Source organism: Mauremys reevesii, linkage group 5 (genome assembly GCF_016161935.1).
Source record: "Mauremys reevesii isolate NIE-2019 linkage group 5, ASM1616193v1, whole genome shotgun sequence".
NCBI lineage: Eukaryota > Metazoa > Chordata > Testudines > Geoemydidae > Mauremys > Mauremys reevesii.
Window position 1 is genome coordinate 19,339,441 of NC_052627.1, and position 20,363 is coordinate 19,359,803.

The 20,363-nt window shown below is 45.5% G+C and overlaps 1 protein-coding gene across 10 annotated transcripts in view; it reads right to left on the reverse strand.

Annotated features, from left to right (window-relative positions):
- The window catches only part of WDFY3 (WD repeat and FYVE domain containing 3), a 319,930-nt gene that overhangs the window by 67,043 nt on the left and 232,524 nt on the right, over positions 1–20,363 (reverse strand). For all 10 annotated transcript variants that reach the window (XM_039539787.1, XM_039539793.1, XM_039539788.1 and 7 more), the window contains 5 exons: positions 18,889–19,023; positions 15,391–15,570; positions 8,848–9,081; positions 3,818–3,917; positions 294–454 (listed from right to left, as the gene is read on the reverse strand). In XM_039539787.1, coding sequence (XP_039395721.1) covers positions 294–454; positions 3,818–3,917; positions 8,848–9,081; positions 15,391–15,570; positions 18,889–19,023 — 810 coding nt within the window. The remainder of the gene's footprint in view (positions 1–293; positions 455–3,817; positions 3,918–8,847; positions 9,082–15,390; positions 15,571–18,888; positions 19,024–20,363) is intronic.

The window sequence follows — 20,363 nt, forward strand, 5'->3', positions numbered from 1 at the left end:
TTAAAAATATTCTCTTACAAAAGACACCACACCTTAGAATCAGCACCAGTAGATGAAATTATGCAAAAAAGCCTAAATTATTTTTTAGATATTTACAAGCTATAAAAGAGTGTGAGTGTGCATCTAATGCTCTGGACAATCTTTTAAAACTAATTAAACAAATATGCTCTCTCTGGGGCTGGGACCACCCTTTTGTTTTGTGTTTGTAGAGCACTGGGGGGTCCTGGACCATGACTTGGGCCCATAATCACCACAGTAATACTACTACTACTACTACTACTACGAACTGTTACCTGTGCAATTAGCTGAATGATGAAGTCTACAAGAAGTTTGGATTCCTTGTTGAACATGCCCTGCCAAAGCTTATCCACCACACGCTGTGTGAAATAAAATACATTGTTCACCAGCACCTGGTAACTGCCACCACTTGTAATAGGCAGAGATGCATCTTCACCTAAATTACAAAAGAAAACAAAATGATTTGAACAGCAGCAAAAAAAAAACCCCTCTCCAACCACCTACGTGTGTTCAGCACGCCCAATAGCTTTCTAAAGACTAATTTCTTTATTCTGCAAGATGGAGAAAGTGCTACAGTCATTTGAATGAAACGCTACCTGGAATTGTTAGTCAAACAAAAGGAGCTTAACGTTGTATGCAAGATATTTATTGAACTGTAATAGTGACAATGTGAAGTGGGCACTGAAGGCATATTTTTAATCACAGACCAAAACAAGGAAAGAAGAAAAACAATGCCATATGTGCATATTAAAGGATGTGTTAATATTTGTTGAGTAAGGCTTTACTCCACCAACTGATCTCTCTGAGGACAGAGCAGAGGCACACAAGTACAATTCCTTGTGCTCATGACTGAGCTCATGAAGTCAATAACATGACCCTTTGTATCCGTTATTGGTCTGATATAAGAGAAGCATCATGGACGCCTGGTTTTGTTCACCTTCTGGAGCATGATGGCTAACAAGATCAGCACAACAGCCATGCCATACCCAAGTCTAAAGCTACTGAAAAGATTTAAGGAAATCTGAGGCCTCCAGACAGTTGCCTCACCACAACCTCCCCAATAACATTTTTCCAAAGAAGGAAATTCAGATAGGAGAATAGTTGGTAAGACTGTTCCCATCAAGAGATGGTTCCTTAAGCATGGAGACCTCCTATCCATCATTTGAGGATTCTCCCAAAGGAAGGCACTAAATCTCCATGAATGATGCACCTCTATATTTCTCTCTTACTCATACTCAGCACCTAGCACTGGGGACCCAAAATTTCTATTGTAATACTAACTACCACCAAGTTAATTTGATATATTAAGTTTACAGTCAGAAGGTATATCTGTATTTTGTCTAATGCCCAATGGTGTGTGTATTCACCTGCTAACATGAACACCTATACTTCATTTGCACATGAACTAACACACTGTTAAAAAACAAAGAACACCTACAGCCAAAATATATGCTTGTGTGGGTTTCTTCCTCATGACAGGAATAACAATTCTAAGTCTGAGTTCTCAGCAGGATGTACATCTGCTGACATAGATTCCGAGAAGGAATAAGAATTTGAAGATGAATGCATGTAGGGAGCTGAGGACTTTCAGATGGCGTGTACTATTTACTAGAAATTGTTCTGTAGACTGTAATAGTGATATTGTTCATATTAAACTAGTGCTAAACACAACCATTTCCTAACAAATAACAGAGCTTAGTTTACAACAACAGTCAGTCAAAGTCCCCAGGGTGTCTCACACATTCATATGCTAAGCATGGCCCTTGCCATAAGTTCTACTAGCAGTTTCCTGTTTCCTTATGACTAGCTAGTAGCTAGCTCTTATACTGCTGATGAATGGAGTAGAAGGAAATAAGGATTCCTCTTTCTGCTTCTACAACCGCATGAGGCTGGCCATAACAGCAGTCCCAACACTTGGGGAATATAGGGGCGGTGCCTCAAACTGTTTCCTCCCAGGAGCAATTGGGTGAGAACCAGATGAAGCCATGGCTCTGACCTCCACCTCAAAGGAGATGGTCGGGCACCCTGGATAGGGACAAGAGCATGCTACTCCCTTTAAATGGGTTTGGTAAATCACTTCCCCCTCAAAAGCAACTGTCAGTCAAGGGATGGTGCTGCTCTGAGTCACAATGCCTTCCAGTGCACGCCCACAACAGTAGGTTTATGCACTGCCCCTTACCACGGGCTTCGTGCACAGAGCACAATCTAGTCCTTTGTAAATACATACAGTGATTTTTAAAACAGTTGGTATCTTGCTCCCCACTGGCGCTCACTTGATAAAAACTGAGGATCAATAGTAGTTCTACGCAACTGTATTTTATTTTTTAATAGAGCTTATTCTGAGGCACTGTAACAAGCTGACAGTGTTTGCCTCAAACTCCCCACCATTAGCAGGTGTTGATCTTGCTGGGAACCATTAAGTGGGTTGCATTCACTCACTGGTGCAGTTGACTTGTTACTCCTCCCCCCCCTCCATATACAAGGGAAGTGAGAACGTTCCTCATGCAGCTAGAATTTAGAACAGACAAGTCTTGAAGAAATAAATCCTGGGGCAACCAAGCCTGGGGAGAAGGCTTCAACGTAACTAAAAGGGAAGGCAAACCTGAGGAGAAGGTTTGATATGGGGTTTCATGTACTATTATTTTGGAATTACTGTTAATAAATTGGACCCTAGGAGGTATAACTTCTTAGATCCTGCAAATATTTAGTTTTGTTTAAAACGAGATAAAGCCCCATCCCTGTATGCGTCTCCATTCTCTCTGGTTCCAAAAGAAGATACTATCCCCTGCAGATGACTTCATAAACAATAACCATGGAAAAAAGAAGCAACACTTGACTAATAGGCTGCTGCCATTTTTAATAACAACCTCCACAAAATGTGCAATTGGTGAGCAGGGGACAGTGACAAATTTGTTCTTTTCTGACACTCCTAACACCAGACTAGGAGGAAAGGAAAGGACAGGGGAGAACTTCAGTCTCACCCTAAAGAGGTGAGAGGAGCTAGAGGAGTTAAGCAGAAAACCCACAAAGGCCTCAGAGATCCAAGTTTGGCCATGGAGGAGGGATTGGGAAATAGGGCAAAGTAAGAATTCCTAGGGAGTTCAGCCGATGAGCATGAACTCAAACTGGGCATCTGAGCAGTGACTTCCCTGCACTAGTCTCAGAGCCATCTCAATGATCATCTGCCTCTCCTCTGTCAATCCTTCCTACTGCCATCTAGATAACAAGCTTTTCAGGGAAAAGGACAGTGTCCTGTTGTGTTTGCTCAGGTCCTTCACAATGAGGCTCTAATCCCACAGAGTTCTCTTGGCTGTTGCAGTAATATAAATAAAATAATAAAAGATGGGAAAGGAAAAAAGACCAACTTTTAGCATTCTAAGCCCCAGCCACAACTAAAACTAGGGGAAGGGCAAGCCCTCTGTTGAGGGGAAGAGGGCATAATTGATGCTGCAGGGCAGGGATGATAAAATTCAGTCCCATTTCCTCTTGCCTCCTTTCTCAGCCAAATTTTTTTTTGTTCATAATTGTAAAACATACTTCACCCGTATAACACTTTTTGAACTCCTAATGGTTCACAGATTGGGCATGATGGAGATTTGCTGTCATAAGTGTAAGAAAAGTAATATATCCCCTTACATATCATGGGACAAAAAGATACAGAAGATAAGGAGAAACAAATCTTAAGGAAAGGAGGAAGAAATTAAAAACAAAAACAAAACGACCGAAGACTGATGTTGGCTTTGGTAATGGAGAATGGATGACATGTGCATCAATAAATGAAAAGGAAATACGAAATTACCCAATAAAACATCAGCTGCAAGTAAGTGGTCCATCACGCTGTCCAAAATGTAAGTCTGAAACTCTTTCTGCTGTGTCCTTGTTGATCTTTCAGGGGAAGCCTACAACACATAATCAATAGGTAGAGAAAGCTGCTTTAAGGAAAGAGTTGCAGAACAGAAAGCGATACCATATGCTGACAACGATGGTTACTCCACGGAAATTTTCACCTTGTTAGGTACATGAAATCTAAGGAGGTTATCAATTATTTATTTGTTATAAATAAAAACATCTAATTTTCTGGAACACATATGACTGGCACCCATCCAGCTTTGGAAAGAGAGGGACTGGATGATCTTTCCCCCATTTCTGACTTTTAAGGCTCTTGGACTAGACTCACCATGCCTTACTTTTATAGCAGTGGCTTTAATTTAAGTTTAAGGATGGAGTTCAATCCATGGGTTGCACTGTATCATTTTATACTGAATATTTTGGATTTCCATAAGGCAGATTTCTGGTTTGCCAGCCTATTTTCTCTGTAACAGAAACTACTAAAATATTAACAAATAATTTGTTACGATATTTGTAATGGGAAAAATAGACTTATTTCCTTAGCTCACACTGGCACCCACTAGTGTATGTCACACTTAAATTAACTATTTGAATGAATATATAAACCCAAGAGACTTTTTTATTTTATTTCAATATTAGCTTTGGGATAGCTACACAAACACACTTCTGAAGTTCACACAGAGAAACCATGACGGTTATGGAAAGTGACACTGCATACAAGGCCTCTTTTTCTACCAGCTCAAGAGGCAACAGTTTTATTACAGTACATTGCTAATCCTACCTAGCTGAATGTTTTCTGCCTTCTCTCTCTGTTGGCGTACCCCAGGACTATAATATCAGTACCCTTCCCCACCATGCCACACTGTCTGAGCCAGCTCATCAGCTTAAATAATCAATTACCACCTACATATGGATGTCTTTTAAATAATCTCTCCATGCTTGACTGGGATTGTATCTCTTAAGTTATTTTTAAGCTTCAAGGTATTAAACAATGGAGAGCAAAAAAAAAAACAAAAAACCCCATTTAAAAACATGAGTACGTAAAGTGTCTCTAAACTCCATTGGTGGATGTTAAATGACAATTTAAAGCCATTCTATAAATCAACAGTAGTCCTGATATTCAAAAAAACAGTTACTTACCTTTCTGGAACTGTTGTTCTTCGAGATGTGTTGCTCAAATCTATTCCAGCTAGGTGTGCAGGGATGTCGGAAACTTTTCGCCCTAGCAGCTACCCCGTTGGGCTGGCTGGGGAGCCCCCTGGAGTGGCGCCGATATGGCATTCTATATAAGACCCTGCTGGCCTGACCCCACTTCAGTTCCTTCTTGCCGGCTACTCCAACAGAAGGGAAGGTGGGGGGGAATGGAATAGATATGAGCAACACATCTCGAAGAACAACAGTTACAGAAAGGTAAGTAACCATTTTTTCTTCAAGTGATTGCTCATATCAATTCCAGTTAGGTGACTCCCACGCCTTACCTCAGAGGTGGGGTTGGAGTCAAGGAACCGCAGAATGAAGAATCACTCTGCCAAAAGCCGCATCATCCCAAGAGTGCTGAACGATGGTGTAGTGGGACGTGAAGGTATGTACCAAGGCCCATGTGGCAGCCCTGCAGATTTCCTGTAGGGGAACGCATGCTAGAAAGGCTGCTGACTATGCCTGAGCTCTCATGGAGTGAGCTATGACAGCAGACGGAGGGACGTTTGCCAAGTTATAGCAGGTACGAATACACCCGGTGATCCATGAAGATATTCGCTGAGAGGAAACCGGAGTGCTTTTCATTCATTCCGTGATAGCGACAAATAACTGGGTTGTTTTACGGAATGGCTTTGTTTTGTCTATATAGAAGGCAAGCACCCGTCTAATGTCCAGTGAATGGAGGCGTTGTTCCCGAAGGTCAGCATGCGGTTTTGGGTAAAAGATCGGCAGGAAGATATCCTGACTCACATGGAAACGGGACACCACTTTTGGCAGAAAAGCTGGGTGAGGTCTTGGTTGAACTTTATCTTTATGAAAAATGGTATAGGGTGGTTCACATGTGAGAGCCGATAGCTCGGACATCCAACGTGCGGAAGTGATAGCCACTATGAAGGCGACCTTCCAGGAGAGATAGAGAAGTGAGCAGGAGGCCAGTGGCTCAAAAGGAGGGCCAATAAGGCAGGAGAAGACCAAGTTAAGGTCCCATGCAGGCACGAGCGGCTTCGATGGAGGATGGATTTTTTCCAAGCCTTTGAGGAAACGCCGCACGACCGGGTGTGCAATGCAGAGATGGCCGTGAGATGAACTTTAAGGGATCCAAAGGCTAGGTGCTGGGTCCTTCAAGAACATCAGGTAGTTCAAGATGCATGGGATTGAAGAGCGCACCAGCTGCAGAACCTCTTCCACTTAGCCTCGTAGGTAAGCCTAGTCAACGACTTGCGACTTTCCAGGAGCACCAGCCTTACCGAGTCCGAACAGGCACTTTCAGCCTGGTTCAACCATGGATCCTCTAGGCCGTGAGGTGGAGCGACTGAAGGTCCAAGTGTAGGACACGACCGTGGTTCTGAGAGATGAAGTCGGGGGTGAGAGGTAGGTGCATGGGAGCCCGAATTGACAGTTCCAGCAGGACAGGGTACCAACACTGGTGCGGCCAGGCAGGGGCCACCAGTATGATGTTTGCCTTATCCCGGCGGACCTTGAGGAGCACCTTGTGGACCAGTGGGAATGGTGGGAAGGCGTAAAGCAGTTGGTCCAACCACGTGATCAGGCTGTGGCCCTGGAAGGAACAGGAGGCTGGGCACTTCCTGTTGGTCCATGAAGCGAACAAGTTGATTCTGGGAAGCCCCTAGATGTGGAAAACAGAGTGAATGATGTCTGAGTGGATTGACCATTTGTGCGTGAGAAAACGTCTGGTTAAGCTGTCCGCCAGTACGTTTTGGACACCCAGCAGGTATGAGGCTTGCAGGGTGATGGAGTGGACTAAACAGAATTCCCACAGAAGGAAGGCTTCTTGGCAGAGCGGTAATGACTGGGCTCCGCCTTGTTTGTTCAGATAGAACATGGCTGTGGTGTTGTCTGTTAGGACTGCTACGCAGTGGCCTTGTATGTGGGGAAGGAACACTTGGCACGCAAGGCGAATCGCCCTAAGCGCTTTGATATTGATGTGTAATGACAGCTCGCTTTCGTACCATAAGCCCTGCGTTGTCAGGCTCCCGAGGTGGGCCCCCCATCCCAGGGCAGATGTGTCTGTAACCAGGTTCAGGGTGGGTTGAGGGGGATGGAACCAGATCCCAGCACCTACTGTATGGGGATCCAGCCACCAACATAGGGAGTCGAGTGCGTTTTGGGACTGTGAGCACCATATGTCCAGGGAGTCCAAAATTGCCACTGGGGTTTCCAGTTGGGCGCCGGAGGGTCATGACCGAGGCTTCCCGGGGCTGACTGGGGAATGTCCGAAACTGCTGAAGCTCTCTCTGATCTGCTGGAAGGGGATTGGGATCGCGACGGCCAAGGAGGAGCGGTGCGCAAATGGAGCAAGGGGGGCATTGAGTCCCTTGACAGATGAGAGTCGTACAGAAATCAGAGTCGTAGGGCTGATCGTGACCGCAACCGATGCCATGTTGAAGAGCGGTGCCGTGTTGGGGAGTGGTGCTGCAAAGAGGATCGATGATGAGTCGTGGGCCGGTGCCATGGCGACAGCTGGCACAGGGATTGGCACTCCGAACGGTGCTGCGAGGTTGCTGAACGTGACCTGGACCTCAAGCGGGACCATGTTCCAGCAATCAACAGCAACCCTGAGCGTGAACGGCTCCAAAGGTTGGGGCTGCAGGACCAGCGCCGTAAGTCTAACCGGTGCCGTGAGTCAGACCAGTACTTGGAGTGGTGCCGGGACTCCAAACAACACTGGGACTCAGAGCGGCGTGGAGATGCTGGTCTGAGGGCTGACAGTACGAACATCGCTGGTTTACCCTTTGATGGTACCAGGACTTGGGCCAGAGCTGGTGCTTGGATCGGGGACACCGGTGCTGTCATTTCGATAAGCCCTCTGGCAGCCTTGAAGGCATCTGGAGTGGAAGGCAATGTAACCTCTTCCACTTGCAAGGTCCCTGCGCAGGGCTCGCATGAGCAGACCGGGGCCTAGCGGTCTTGTCAGACTTAGAGGCCTGGTCCGAAGCTTGCTTGGTTGGGGCCGGAGTGGCTGCTTCGGGCCGAATGCGGGGTCTTCCCAAGGCTTGCTTCTTTCGAGCGACTGGGGAGTGGAAACGGTGCCGGAGTGGGCGTTTCTGGGGCACGGGAGATCATCGGTCCCGAGACAGGTGCGGGATCTTCTGCGGTGCCGTGGCCGGTATCACTGGGGGAGCACTGCGCACCAAGGCAATCGGTCCCGCGTCTTTAGAGGGATGCAAGGCGGACTCCATGAGGAGTTGTTTGAGTCGGATTTGCCTCTCTTTTCTTGTTCGGGGCTTGAACGCTTTGCAGATTTTGCACTTGTCGGCTTGAAGGCCCTCCCCCAGACACCTAAGGCAGGAGTCGTGGGGATCACCTATGGGCATGGGCTTGTTGCAAGAACTGCGGGGTTTGAAGCCCTGGGATGGCATGCCCCAGAGCCCCGCAGGGCAGCCACTGAAAGGCGAAAGCTGCCCTCAACTACTGAACTATACTTAACACTACGGTAACACTTAACACTAAGGTAACTATCAACAATTAACTAACAAAGGTAACTACTAAGAGAAAGATAGGGATTAGTGGAGCACTTGAGAAACAAGAGACCACTGTTCCAACAACCGTCATGGGCGGTAAGAAGGAACTGAAGTGGGGTAGCTGCTAGGGCGAAAAGTTTCCGACATCCCTGCACACGGCGCATGCACACACCTAACTGGAATTGACATGAGCAATCACTTGAAGAAGAACATTTATTACAGCCTCAAAAAGCAACCGCATATGAAAAAAGTTTAATATGAAGTTTACTCTGTAAAAAGAGCAGGAAAATAGCAGTCCTACCTCTAGCAGGAGGTCTATCAGTGGAGTCTGCTTGCTAGCAGGTGTGAGGCAGAGGTTATCGATTATGAGCACACGCATGAAGTCAAACACAAACTTCTTGGCAGGATGGTTGGTTAGGTAGGTCTTGGAGCCCACATTGCAGTACTCTGATTGGCTCCTGTTCATGCCAGTGTCGGCTGCAAATGCTCTGAACTCTTCAGCTGGGGATCCAACTTCATCATCAAGATCAGTAACCTGTTAAAAAAATCAACATGTTAAAAGTCTATAACTTTGCCATTATTTCCTTAATTGCTACTGATTTTGTTCCATATTATTGTATGTTAGAGTTATTTATTTACCCCATAATTCTGTTTCTCTGAAGATACCTTTTTTGAAAGATGGTCATTCTCAGTGTGAAACAGGATGAACTCCCCAGCTCTCTCTTTTTTTTTTAAATATATACATATACATAAATACACACATGCTTCTGTGATAATGAAGGGTATCATGGCAATGGTGAAAGAGTTCCTTGTAGTGTACTATTACACCAAAACTATATGAGCAACATAGCAAGATTCCTAATAATGAACTTTAAATACAATCTAAGGCCTGGTCTACACTACGCGTTTATACCGAATTTAGCAGCGTTAAACCGATTTTATGCTGCACCCGTCTACACAACGAAGCCCTTTATATCGAAATAAAGGGCTCTTAAAACTGATATCTGTACTCCTCCCCGACGAGGGGAGTAGCGCTCAAATTGGTATTGCCATGTTGGATTAGGGTTAGTGTGGCTGCAATTCGACAGTATTGGCGTCCGGGAGCTATCCCACAGTGCACCATTGTGACCGCTCTGGAAAGCCATCTGAACTCGGATGCACTGGCCAGGTAGACAGGAAAAGCCTCGCGAACTTTTGAATTTCATTTCCTGTTTGGCCAGCGTGGAGAGTTCATCAGCACAGGTGACCACGCAAAGCTCATCAGCACAGGTAATAATGCAGTCTCCTGAGACTCAAAAAAGAGCTCCAGCATGGACTCCACGGGAGGTACTGGATCTGATTGTTGTATGGGGAGAGGATTCCGTGCTAACAGAACTCCGTTCCAAAAGACAAAATGAAAAAACATTTGAAAAAATTTCCAAGGCCATGATGCAGAGAGGCCATACCAGGGACTCAGTACAGTGCTGTGTGAAAGTTAAGGAGCTCAGACAAGCCTACCAGAAAACCAAAGAAGCAAACGGAAAATCTGGGGCAGGGCCAAAAACATGCCGCTTCTATGCTGAGCTGCATGCAATTCTAGGGGGGTCTGCCACCAGTACCCCACCTCTGTCCGTGAATTCCGAGGTGGGGGTGGTAATCGCAGCCATGGCTGAGGATTCTGCGGACGGGGAAGATGAAGAGGAAGAGGAGGACGAGCTTGTAGAGAGCACACAGCACTCCGTTCTCCCCAACAGTCAGGAGTTTTTTCTCACCCTGACGGAATTACCCTCCCAGCCCTCCCAAGCAACTATCCCAGACAATGAAGCCATGGAAGGGACCTCTGGTGAGTGTACCTTGTAAATATAAGACATGGTTTAAAAGCAAGCGTTTTTTAATTATTAATTTGCCTTGAGGACTTGGGATGCATTCGCGGCCAGTACAGTTACTGGAAAAGTCTGTTAACATGTCTGGGAATGGAGCGGAAATCCTCCAGGGACAGCTCCATGAAGGTCTCCTGGAGGTACTCCAAAAGCCTTTGCAGAAGGTTTCTGGGCAGCGCTACTTTATTCCGTCCTCCATGGTAGGACACTTGACCACACCATGAATGTAGCAAGTAATCTGGTATCATTGCATGACAAAGCCTAGCTGCGTATGGTCCCGGTGATTGCTGGCATTCAAGCAACATCTGTTCTTTATCTCGCTGTGTTATCCTCAGGAGAGTGATATCGTTCATGGTAACCTGGTTGAAATTCAGGAATTTAAGTAAGGGGACAGAGATGGCCATTCCTACTGGGCTGTTTGCCTGTGGCTTAAAAGAAATCCTTCCCTGCAGGTAGCCAAGCGGGGGGAGAGGGAGGGAGCGATTGGCGCTGAGCTTTTCCGCGTTTGGCTAGCAGGGATCTTTTCTGCTACCAGCCACGCGGTTGGGGCGGGGGAAAGAGGGGTGTTGGAAGATCACTATCTTCCATGATGCCAGCCACGGGGTGGTTTCTGCTGCTGCACGTTAGCAGGAAAGAAGCAGCACTCAACGGTAACACCAAAGCCGCAGGCACTCAACATTAAGATGCAAAATGCAACCTTGTAGTGAGATGACACGTTCAATGTAAGGTGAATAGTGTTGTTCACCATGAAAGAGTATGACCATTGTTCTCTAAAATGTATCTTTTTAAATACTTCTCTCCCTTTTTTCCCTCCCTCATGCAGCTGCAAATTTTTCAAGCCTCCCTACTCCGTCCCGAAGGCTATCTCAGATAAGGCGGCGGAAAAAAAAGATGCGAGAAAAAATGTTTTCGGAAATCATGGAAGTGACGCGCAATGAAAGAGCTCATCTGAATGAGTGGAAGGACGTGGTAGCAAAGTACAGGAAAGATGCCAGTGACCATGAGGACAGGAGGGACGAACGTGAGGACAGGAGGGATGCTCGAGATGAGAGGTGGCGGCAGGAAAATCACAGGTGGCGGGATGCAACTCTGGGGCTGCTGCGTGATCAAACTGACATGCTCCGGCGTATGGTGGAGCTTCAGGAAAGGCAGCAGGATCACAGAGTGCCGCTGAAGCCCCTGTATAACCACCCTACCCCCTCACCATGTTCCTTAGCCTCCTCACCCGGCAGACAGTAACAATTCATGGGGGTAGGCTCCGTGCACCCACCCACTCCACCCCAGTGGACAGCCCAACCAAAAGGCTCTCATTATTATGAAATTTTTTTAGTGGGCCTTTTCCTTCCCTACTATTCTCCTCCCAAACCCCACCCAGGCTACCTTCTCAGTTCTCTCCCTCTTATAATTAATTAATAAAGAATTCATGATTTTTAAACGAGAGTGACTTTATTTCCTTAGAAAGCAAGCTGTGATCGAAGGGAGGAGGTGGGTGGCTTGCAGGGAATGAGTCAATCAAGGGGGGGAGGTTTCATCAAGGAGAAACAAACAGAACAGTCACACTGTACCCTGGCCAGTGATGAAACTGGTTTTCAAAACTTCTCTAATGTGCACTGCTTCCTGGTGTGCTCTTCTAATCGCCCTGGTATCGGGCTGTGCGTAATCAGCGGCCAGGTGATTTGCCTCAGCCTCCCACCCCGCCATAAAGGTCTCCCCTTTACTCTCACAGAGATTGTGGACCACACAGCAAGCAGCAATAACAATGGGGACATTGGTTTGGCTGAGGTCTGAGCGAGTCAGTAATGTGCGCCAGCGCGCCTTTAAACGGCCAAATGCACATTCTACCACCATTCTGCACTTGCTCAGCCTGTAGTTGAACAGCTCCTGACTACTGTCCAGGCTGCCTGTGTGTGGCTTCATGAGCCATGGCATCAAGGAGTAGGCTGGGTCCCCCAGGATAACGACAGGCATCTCAACATCCCCAACTGTTATTTTCTGGTCTGGGAAGTAATTCCCTTGCTGCAGCTGTTTAAACAGAGTAGTGTTCCTGAAGACGTGAGCGTCATGAACCCTTCCCGGCCATCCCACGTGGATGTTGGTGAAACGTCCCTTGTGATCCACCAGTGCTTGCAGCACCATGGAAAGGTACTCCTTGCGGTTTATGTAGTGGGTGCCCTGGTGCTCCGATGCCAAAATAGGGATATGGGTTCCATCTATCGCCTCACCACAGCTAGGGAATCCCATTGCAGCAAAGCCATCCACTATGACCTGCACATTTCCCAGAGTCACAATCTTTTGTAGCAGCAGCTTAGTGATTGCTTTGGCTACTTGCATCACAGCAGCCCCCACAGTAGATTTGCCCACTCCAAATTGATTCCCGACTGACCGGTAGCTGTCTGGCGTTGCAAGCTTCCACAGGGCTATCGCCACTCGCTTCTCAACTGTGACGGCTGCTCTCTTCTTTGTATTCTGGCGTTTCAGGGCAGGGGAAAGCAAGTCACAAAGTTCCATGAAAGTGCCCTTACGCATGCAAAAGTTTCGCAGCCATGGGAATCGTCCCACACCTGCAACACTATGCGGTCCCACCAGTCTGTGCTTGTTTCCAGGGCCCAAAATCGGCGTTCAACGGCTAGAACCTGCCCCATTACCAGCAGGATCTCCAAAGCGCAGGGGCCCGCAGTTTGACAGAATTCTGTGTCCATGTCCTCATCACTCTCGTCGCCGCGCTGCCGTAGCCGCCGCCTCCTCGCCTGGCTTTGCAGGTCCCGGTTCAGCATTGACTGCACGAGAATGCGCAAGGTGTTTAAAACATCCATGATTGCTATCTTGAGCTCAGCAGGGTCCATGCTTGCCGTGGAATGGCGTCTGCACAGTTCACCCAGGAAAAAAAGGCGTGAAACGGTTGGCTGCTGCTGCTTTCACGGAGGGAGGGGTGAGGCTGTACCCAGAAGCACCAGCGGCAATGTTTTTTGCCCCATCAGGCACTGGGATCTCAACCCAGCATTCCAATGGGCGGGAGAGACTGCGAGAACTATGGGATAGCTATGGGATAGCTACCCACAGTGCAACGCTCAGGAAATCAACGCTAGCTTCGGTACATGGACGCACACCGCCGAATTAATGTGCTTAGTGTGGCTGTGTGCACTCGACTTTGTACAATCTGTTTTAAAAAAACGGTTTCTGTAAAATCGGAATAATCCCGTAGTGTAGACTTACCCTAAGAGAGGCATTCCAGTTTAGGAGGATTTCCCCACCCCCACCTTAAATTCATTAATGGGTACAAACTGTAGTCTTTTGACAACCGTTGAGATTTACCAAAAGCAAACAAATTTCTAACTCTAGCTAAGTATCATGCACATATGGAAAGTATAATACATATTTGTTACTTAAAGGAAATGTAAGTTTTGAAAGACTGACAGGCACTGTTTTCACTACTATCCATAGACACTATTCAGGTTTTTCAAGTTAACTTAAGATCACAAAGGAGTTGGGCAGAGATATTTTCCTACTATTCCAACATTTCCCCATATTATACACCAAATCATTCCTCTTATTCTAAACAGCCTTACAGATATTTTATTTCCATCATGCCTTCAGTGGGGAAAAAGGTAAGAGAACTGTAATTTCACAATTAGCAATCTGTTTTCTGTAAAGTAATTTACAAGACTTATAATTTCATAATTAGCATGCTGCTATATGCAATATATTTTCAGCTCATGTTAACTGAACAAATCAGTTGAAGTGAATGAATTATGAGTGCACCTATTTCAAAAAGACACACTAGTCTGTACATTTCCAACTCTGTGCCTATACCTGGTATGGAGACATTATGTCAATAGCTGTATCTACTAGAAGCAGTTTTTGAAGGGATATTATTCTCCATTAAACTTCTTCACATCTCTGGTTATATTTTTGTCAACATTTCAATCAATAAAACTGTGCTACAACATCAGCCATGGATAATCACTCTTTTCCTTTCCCTTATTGCTCTGTAAGTAAAATGGTGTGATCTGTAATGTGACATTCAGAGTGAAGCAGCCAACAAGGAGGAAATTCCAGCAAGCGGCATGTAAAGAAGGCAACACAAACACCGGAACTCCTGCCTCCTCTTCAGGTTGGAATGTAACATCTATGGGTACGTCTACACTGCACACTCCTTACAACAGCGCGTAGAGTATATACACTGCATATCTTCTTTGCATGGGTATAAACAACAGTGTAGACGACGAGGCACTGTTAGGGGAGTAAAGACATGCCCAAACACTTAGGGTCTGTACCCCGCATAGCTCTCTACACACCCAAGCTGTGCCTCAGCTGTCCACATTGCTGTTTTTACTGTGGTTGTAATTTCAGGCTTTACCACATGCTTCTTCTCTGACCCTCGGCAAGTAAATTAAGCTATTTGTGTCAGCTTCCCTACCTGTGAAATGGGGCCAATATTGCCCCATCTTACCCAGAAGGGGTGCTGAAAAGGGTAAATTCATTAAAATCTCAGACAATGCACCAAAGACAAATATTCAATAAAATGCATACATCTCCCCCAGAGCAATGGACTAAAATTTCATAGTAGACTGTGCAGCAACTGACCTCCAATTTAGCATTAAGGTTTTTTTAGTCATTTGTTCATATTATAGATTGAGGCCTGATTAATTTAATCATCTAATTAGACATAAAATATTTTCTTTAAATGGTGAAAAACAACATGCTCTTGGTCTAAGAATCTAGGTATAAAAGTCCATCTCAGATCGGTAACAATCCCTTTAAAAAATGGAGTTAATAAAAGAAATGCCAACAGGAACTCAGAGAAGCATAATGTGACCCTGCTGTAACAACCACTACATACCTATCTTCTATCTTATGAAGAAGTCTTTAACTTGTAGCCTATTCACCGTGGCTACGCTGTCTACTGGCTAACATTTGAGGGAAGTGACAGGCAAGTGAAAACTCAATAGCCTAGCTGGAGTGTATTCTATTTTTCAGTTACCTACCATCTCAGAGTAAGGTCGGATGTTGAAAGGAAACACAGTTGCTGCCAATGCACACAGGAACTCTGGGCTCATCCACATTGAAGCCAGGTCTGGAACATTGTGATACAAATATCGAAAGAACTGCATCAAAGTGACCGGATATTCTCGAAGCCAAGAGCCTTCTTCCTCTGACTGCCAAGGCTACGTTGAAAAGAAATTGCAAAAATTATTGTAGATGGCAATAGTTAAAAAAGAACTCTCTTTCTAAAGTACAGTAACTCCTCACTTAACATTGTAGTTATGGTCCTGGAAAATGCAGCTTTAAGTGAAACAATGTTAAACAAATCTAATTTTCCCCATAAGATTTAATGTAAATGCAGGGGGTTAGGTTCCAAGGAAATTTTCTGGGGGCAGACAAAATGCATTATATACTGTACAGTTCTGTACTGTCCTGTGGTTGGGAAGTGCCCCTGGCTTATCCCACACAGACACAGCCCACTGCTGCAGGCACGGACGCTAGGAAGCACCTTTGCAGTAGCAGCAGCAGCTTCCCCAGAGAAGAACACGCTCGGACTTTTCCAGGAATGCTCCAGGCCCACCTCTTCCTGTCCCCGCTTCACTCCAGGCCCACCTCTTCCCACCCCACTCCACCTCCTCTCTGGAGCACGCCACATCCCTCCCCGTCCCCCACGAAGTCCTAAGTGCTGCTAAGGACTTTCTGGGAGGGAGGGGGAGGAGCGGAGACGCAGCGCTTCCCTGCTCCTGCCCCTCCCTCCCAGAAAGTTGTACGCATGAAGTGCTGGGAGGGAGGCGGAGAAGCGGAACTTGTGCAATGCTCCCTTGTAAAGTCGCTGCTCTTCCACAGAATCTTACAAACAGGCAGCCAAATGACATTATAAGGGAGCACTGCACAACTTTAAATGAACACGTTCCCTAATTGAGCAGGGACGTAACATTGAAACAACGTTAAGCGGGAGGACGTTAAATGAGGAGTTACTGTAATGTATTTTCTTAAAGAGCAATGGCTGTGTCACAGTGCAAGCACAAATACCGCTTGACAACTACTGGTATGTCTAACCTATTTCATGTTATGAAAGAGAAGAAATAACTTTCCCCATATAAATTTAACAATTTTCTAGCTAAGTTAATATTTAATGCCTATCAGCATGCAAAGAAGATCATATGATTTTTAATGTAATATTAGGATATTATATCTAAATCTATGCTGCCTATGCACACAATTATTCATAGTGGCTTTAGCATGCAACTGCAGTCTCAGAATTGCTATCTCTTGGTGCTGTTGCCCCACACTGAAAAGAATACCAATACAAGAGGAGTACCTGAACATAGGATATCAAACAGGAGATAGAGCAGAAGTCTTAACATGACCCCTCCCAAATAATATTACATTTCTCAAGGCAATTCAAGATGAGACTCAGTCTCTTGGGTGGTGGGAAAAAATACATTTCTTACTGATGAAGAAACCAGAGACTTGGTCCAAGAAGTTTGCTGGGAGATGCTGTCTAAGGGGGAAGGAAAGGGCAATACAAATGGAAGAATACCACCATCCAAGGCTGTCCATAGGCATACACAGCTGCGTAGGGGACCTGAAATTTGGGGCACCACCGGGACCATAAGTTCCAAATTCTCATCTTGCCAGTGGTGCTCGACCGCCCCACTTCGCTCTAGGCCCCGCCCCCACTCTACCCCTTCCTGCCCTTGCTCCACCTCTGTCCCTCCTCTTCCCCGTTCCTCCCCCTCCCTCCCGGAGCTTGAACACCGCGAATCAGCTGTTTGCGGCGCTCTGGAAGCACTGGGAGGGAGAGGGAGGAGTTGGCAAGCGCAGGGCCGCCGGCGCAAGAGGAGGGGGGCAGAGGGTGGCTTGGTGCCAGTGGGTGCTCTGCACCTATTAAACTTCCCTCGAGGGTGCTCCAGCCCCGGAGCACCCATCCACAGAGTCCACACCTATGACTGGGGCAGCAGGTAACAGCGGGTCGGCTCCCGTACTCCCAGCGCATGCTGTAGTCTCCTTACTAGGCAGAAGGCAGGTGCCGTATTCAGAGAGTCGAATGTGCTGGTGTAGGGGCACCAGTTGCGCCGGCAGAGGGGCACCAGTATTCACAGACCCAAATGCACCAGCCTGGGAGTCTCTTCTTGCAGCTCTTGTGACCATAATCCCTGGTGGAGTAGCAGAGTGATGTGTATCCATTAAAACAATTCTCTCTAAAACGCAGATTGAATAATTTCTGCAAAAGTGAAAGAGCTATTGCATGGGAGATCGTTTGAACAGATACACACACCAAGTCTAAGTAAATATGGGAGTGTCAAACTCTCTCTTTTGATGAGTTTAGATTCAGCATTTAAAAAACATACAACACTCATTTCCTGGCACCCAGTGAATTTCCACCAGCATGAAGCTATTAATAGTCAGTGGACTTGTCTGTCTGTGGATGCTTCTTCATGCACAAATCTTTAACTCATATAGCTCCCAGCAGATGGGCACTGAAGTCTTAAATATTCCCCAATGATGTAAATCAGAAAAGAAATTTCCTAATCTCTGCCAAGGGCATTTTACCATCTCCACTTTTTTGTAAAGTACAAAAAAAATCCAATTTTTAACATGAGTGAAAGTACTATTCATCGTACAGCCACTAGCACAAATGAATGAACTGTAGGCCAAGGACAATTTTAGATGAGTAACAAAAGGCCAACTATGAGCAGGCTTGGTAGGATTCGATTTAAATCACTAGTCATCAGTAAACGTTGATTTCTCACGTCTCACAAATTCACGGCTGCGCAGGGAGCCCTCTGAAGCGCTGCTGTCATGGCCCCACTCACTCACTCATAGCCAGGAATATGGGGGCCATCCTCGGGGAGGAAATGTTCAGTAGCAGGGTGGCCTCCCCTGTGGCCAGGGATCCATTCTCCTCCTTGAGGCCCTGGCTGAAGTTCTCTGTTCTGCCCCACCAGGTCTGCAGCCTTCCCCATACCTTGCACCTCCAATGTCATGACCATGCTCATTCACTCATCGGCTTGGAGTGTAGCCATCCACAGACAGGAGCCGTTCAGCAGCAAGGTGGCTTCCCTTGCAGCTTGGAGCTTGTCCTCTTCCTTGGGGTCCTGGGGGGTCCTGGCTCCACCAGGCCATGACCACAGGCCCTCCCTGCACCTTGTGCCTGGGTGTTTCAGGCCCTTGAAGCCCTTCTGTCAGTGCTGGGAGCCCACTGCAACCCCTGTCAGCTCTGCCCTAATGCCAACCCAAACACCCTTAATTTCCCACAACTTTTAAAATAGTTAAATTTTTTTAAAAAGATGCTTAAAAATAAAAATTTATATTGTCAGATAAAAAAACAAAAACAAAAAAATTCTGCCAATCCAAACTACGAGACAGATTTATAATTCTGGTTTGCATCACTGTTCAATGAAAAACTAACCTTTCTAATCTGTCTCTTGCATTAAGGAGTTCAGTAGAGATGAGGAGGTGTGTATAAATGGGCCCCAATGGGACTCTATACTTACTGAATTCAGCATGCTCCTGAGCATTCCCAATAATAAAAAGGCAGCTTCTGTGCAAACATTGTTGATTGAAGACACCACAGTGCCACTGGAGGCAGGAACTCCAAATATAAATGTCCAGATAGAATCTAAATCAAACTATTGGAGGTGTGAGGGAAGAAAGAAAGAGAAAAAACAAAATTAACCTTTGTTTCTATGCAATTTGATTGATTTTCTGCTTTTCTCTATTACCGATGATTTGTTCACTTATTTTGACATGATATATCTACCTAAGTACACTAAACCATGTTCTCTCCAAGCTTCAGCCTCAAAGAACTGCATGAAAAGATCATGGAATCGTTTGAAAATCATCCACAAGGAATCGTTTGAAAATCCCTCTTCCCGATGAACTGACAGAACTAAACATCTCTTTTTTCTCAAATCTTTCACAACACTGTTCCAAATCTCAAGCAAACCTATCAACAGAATTCTGTACTAATGCTGTGACCTCAACTTACTTGATCAGTTTTCAGAACAAAATCCAAAACATGCTACGTATTTAAAAAATAAACATGCTTTTCCATCAAGTTTCAAGAATGCTATTACAAAACAAAACAAAAAACCCATAATTAAACAGAAGACCAGACCCTCCTCCCCAAAACGATAAGGTTGTTTAAAAACCCTGATCAACCTCTGGTTTGAAATTGCAATTAAAAAAACTTATTTGATTTTAAATCAAAAGTTGCACAGCTGTTGTACTCCTTCAACTAAATTCAAATTCATCTAAAGGAAAACCAGAATTTGAGGGGTTTACCTCAATATAGGATAGACATAAGCCTTACCGACCAGGGCTATCATGCATTAATGTTTATGCGAATCCAGATGTTCAAAAGAGCATCTTTATCTACAGAAACTGCTCAAATTTTTGTCTTCTATTTCCTGCTTGTAAAGGGATGTAAGTGCTAACCAAGTCCATTCTAAAGTGCAATTTGTCAGTTTAGAGTAGGAATTTTCCCTGAGGAACACAGAAACCTAGTCATCCTAGGTTTTTTGGTTTTTTTTTTTTGTTTTTTTAATACACAAATCCCTGACACGCATATACTGTACCAAAGAACTGAAGAGAAACTAGCAAAAGACACAAAAAATAACAATATTTTTTCTAAGTACATCAGAAGCAGGAAGCCTCCCAAATGATCAGTGGTGCCACTGGACAATCAAGGTGCTAAAGGAACGCTCAAGGAAGAAAAGGAGAAGCTAAATGAATTCTCTGCATCAGTCTTCACTGCCAAGGATGTGAGGGAGATTCCCACACCTGAGTCATTCTTTTTGGGTGACAACTCTGAGGAACTATCCCAGATCGAGGCATCAATAGAGGAGGTTTTGGAACAAATTGAGAAATTAAACAGTAATAAGTTACCAGGATGAGCTGGTATTCACCCAAGAGTTCTGAAGAAATTCAAATATGAAACTGTCGAACTACTAACTGTGGCATGTAACCT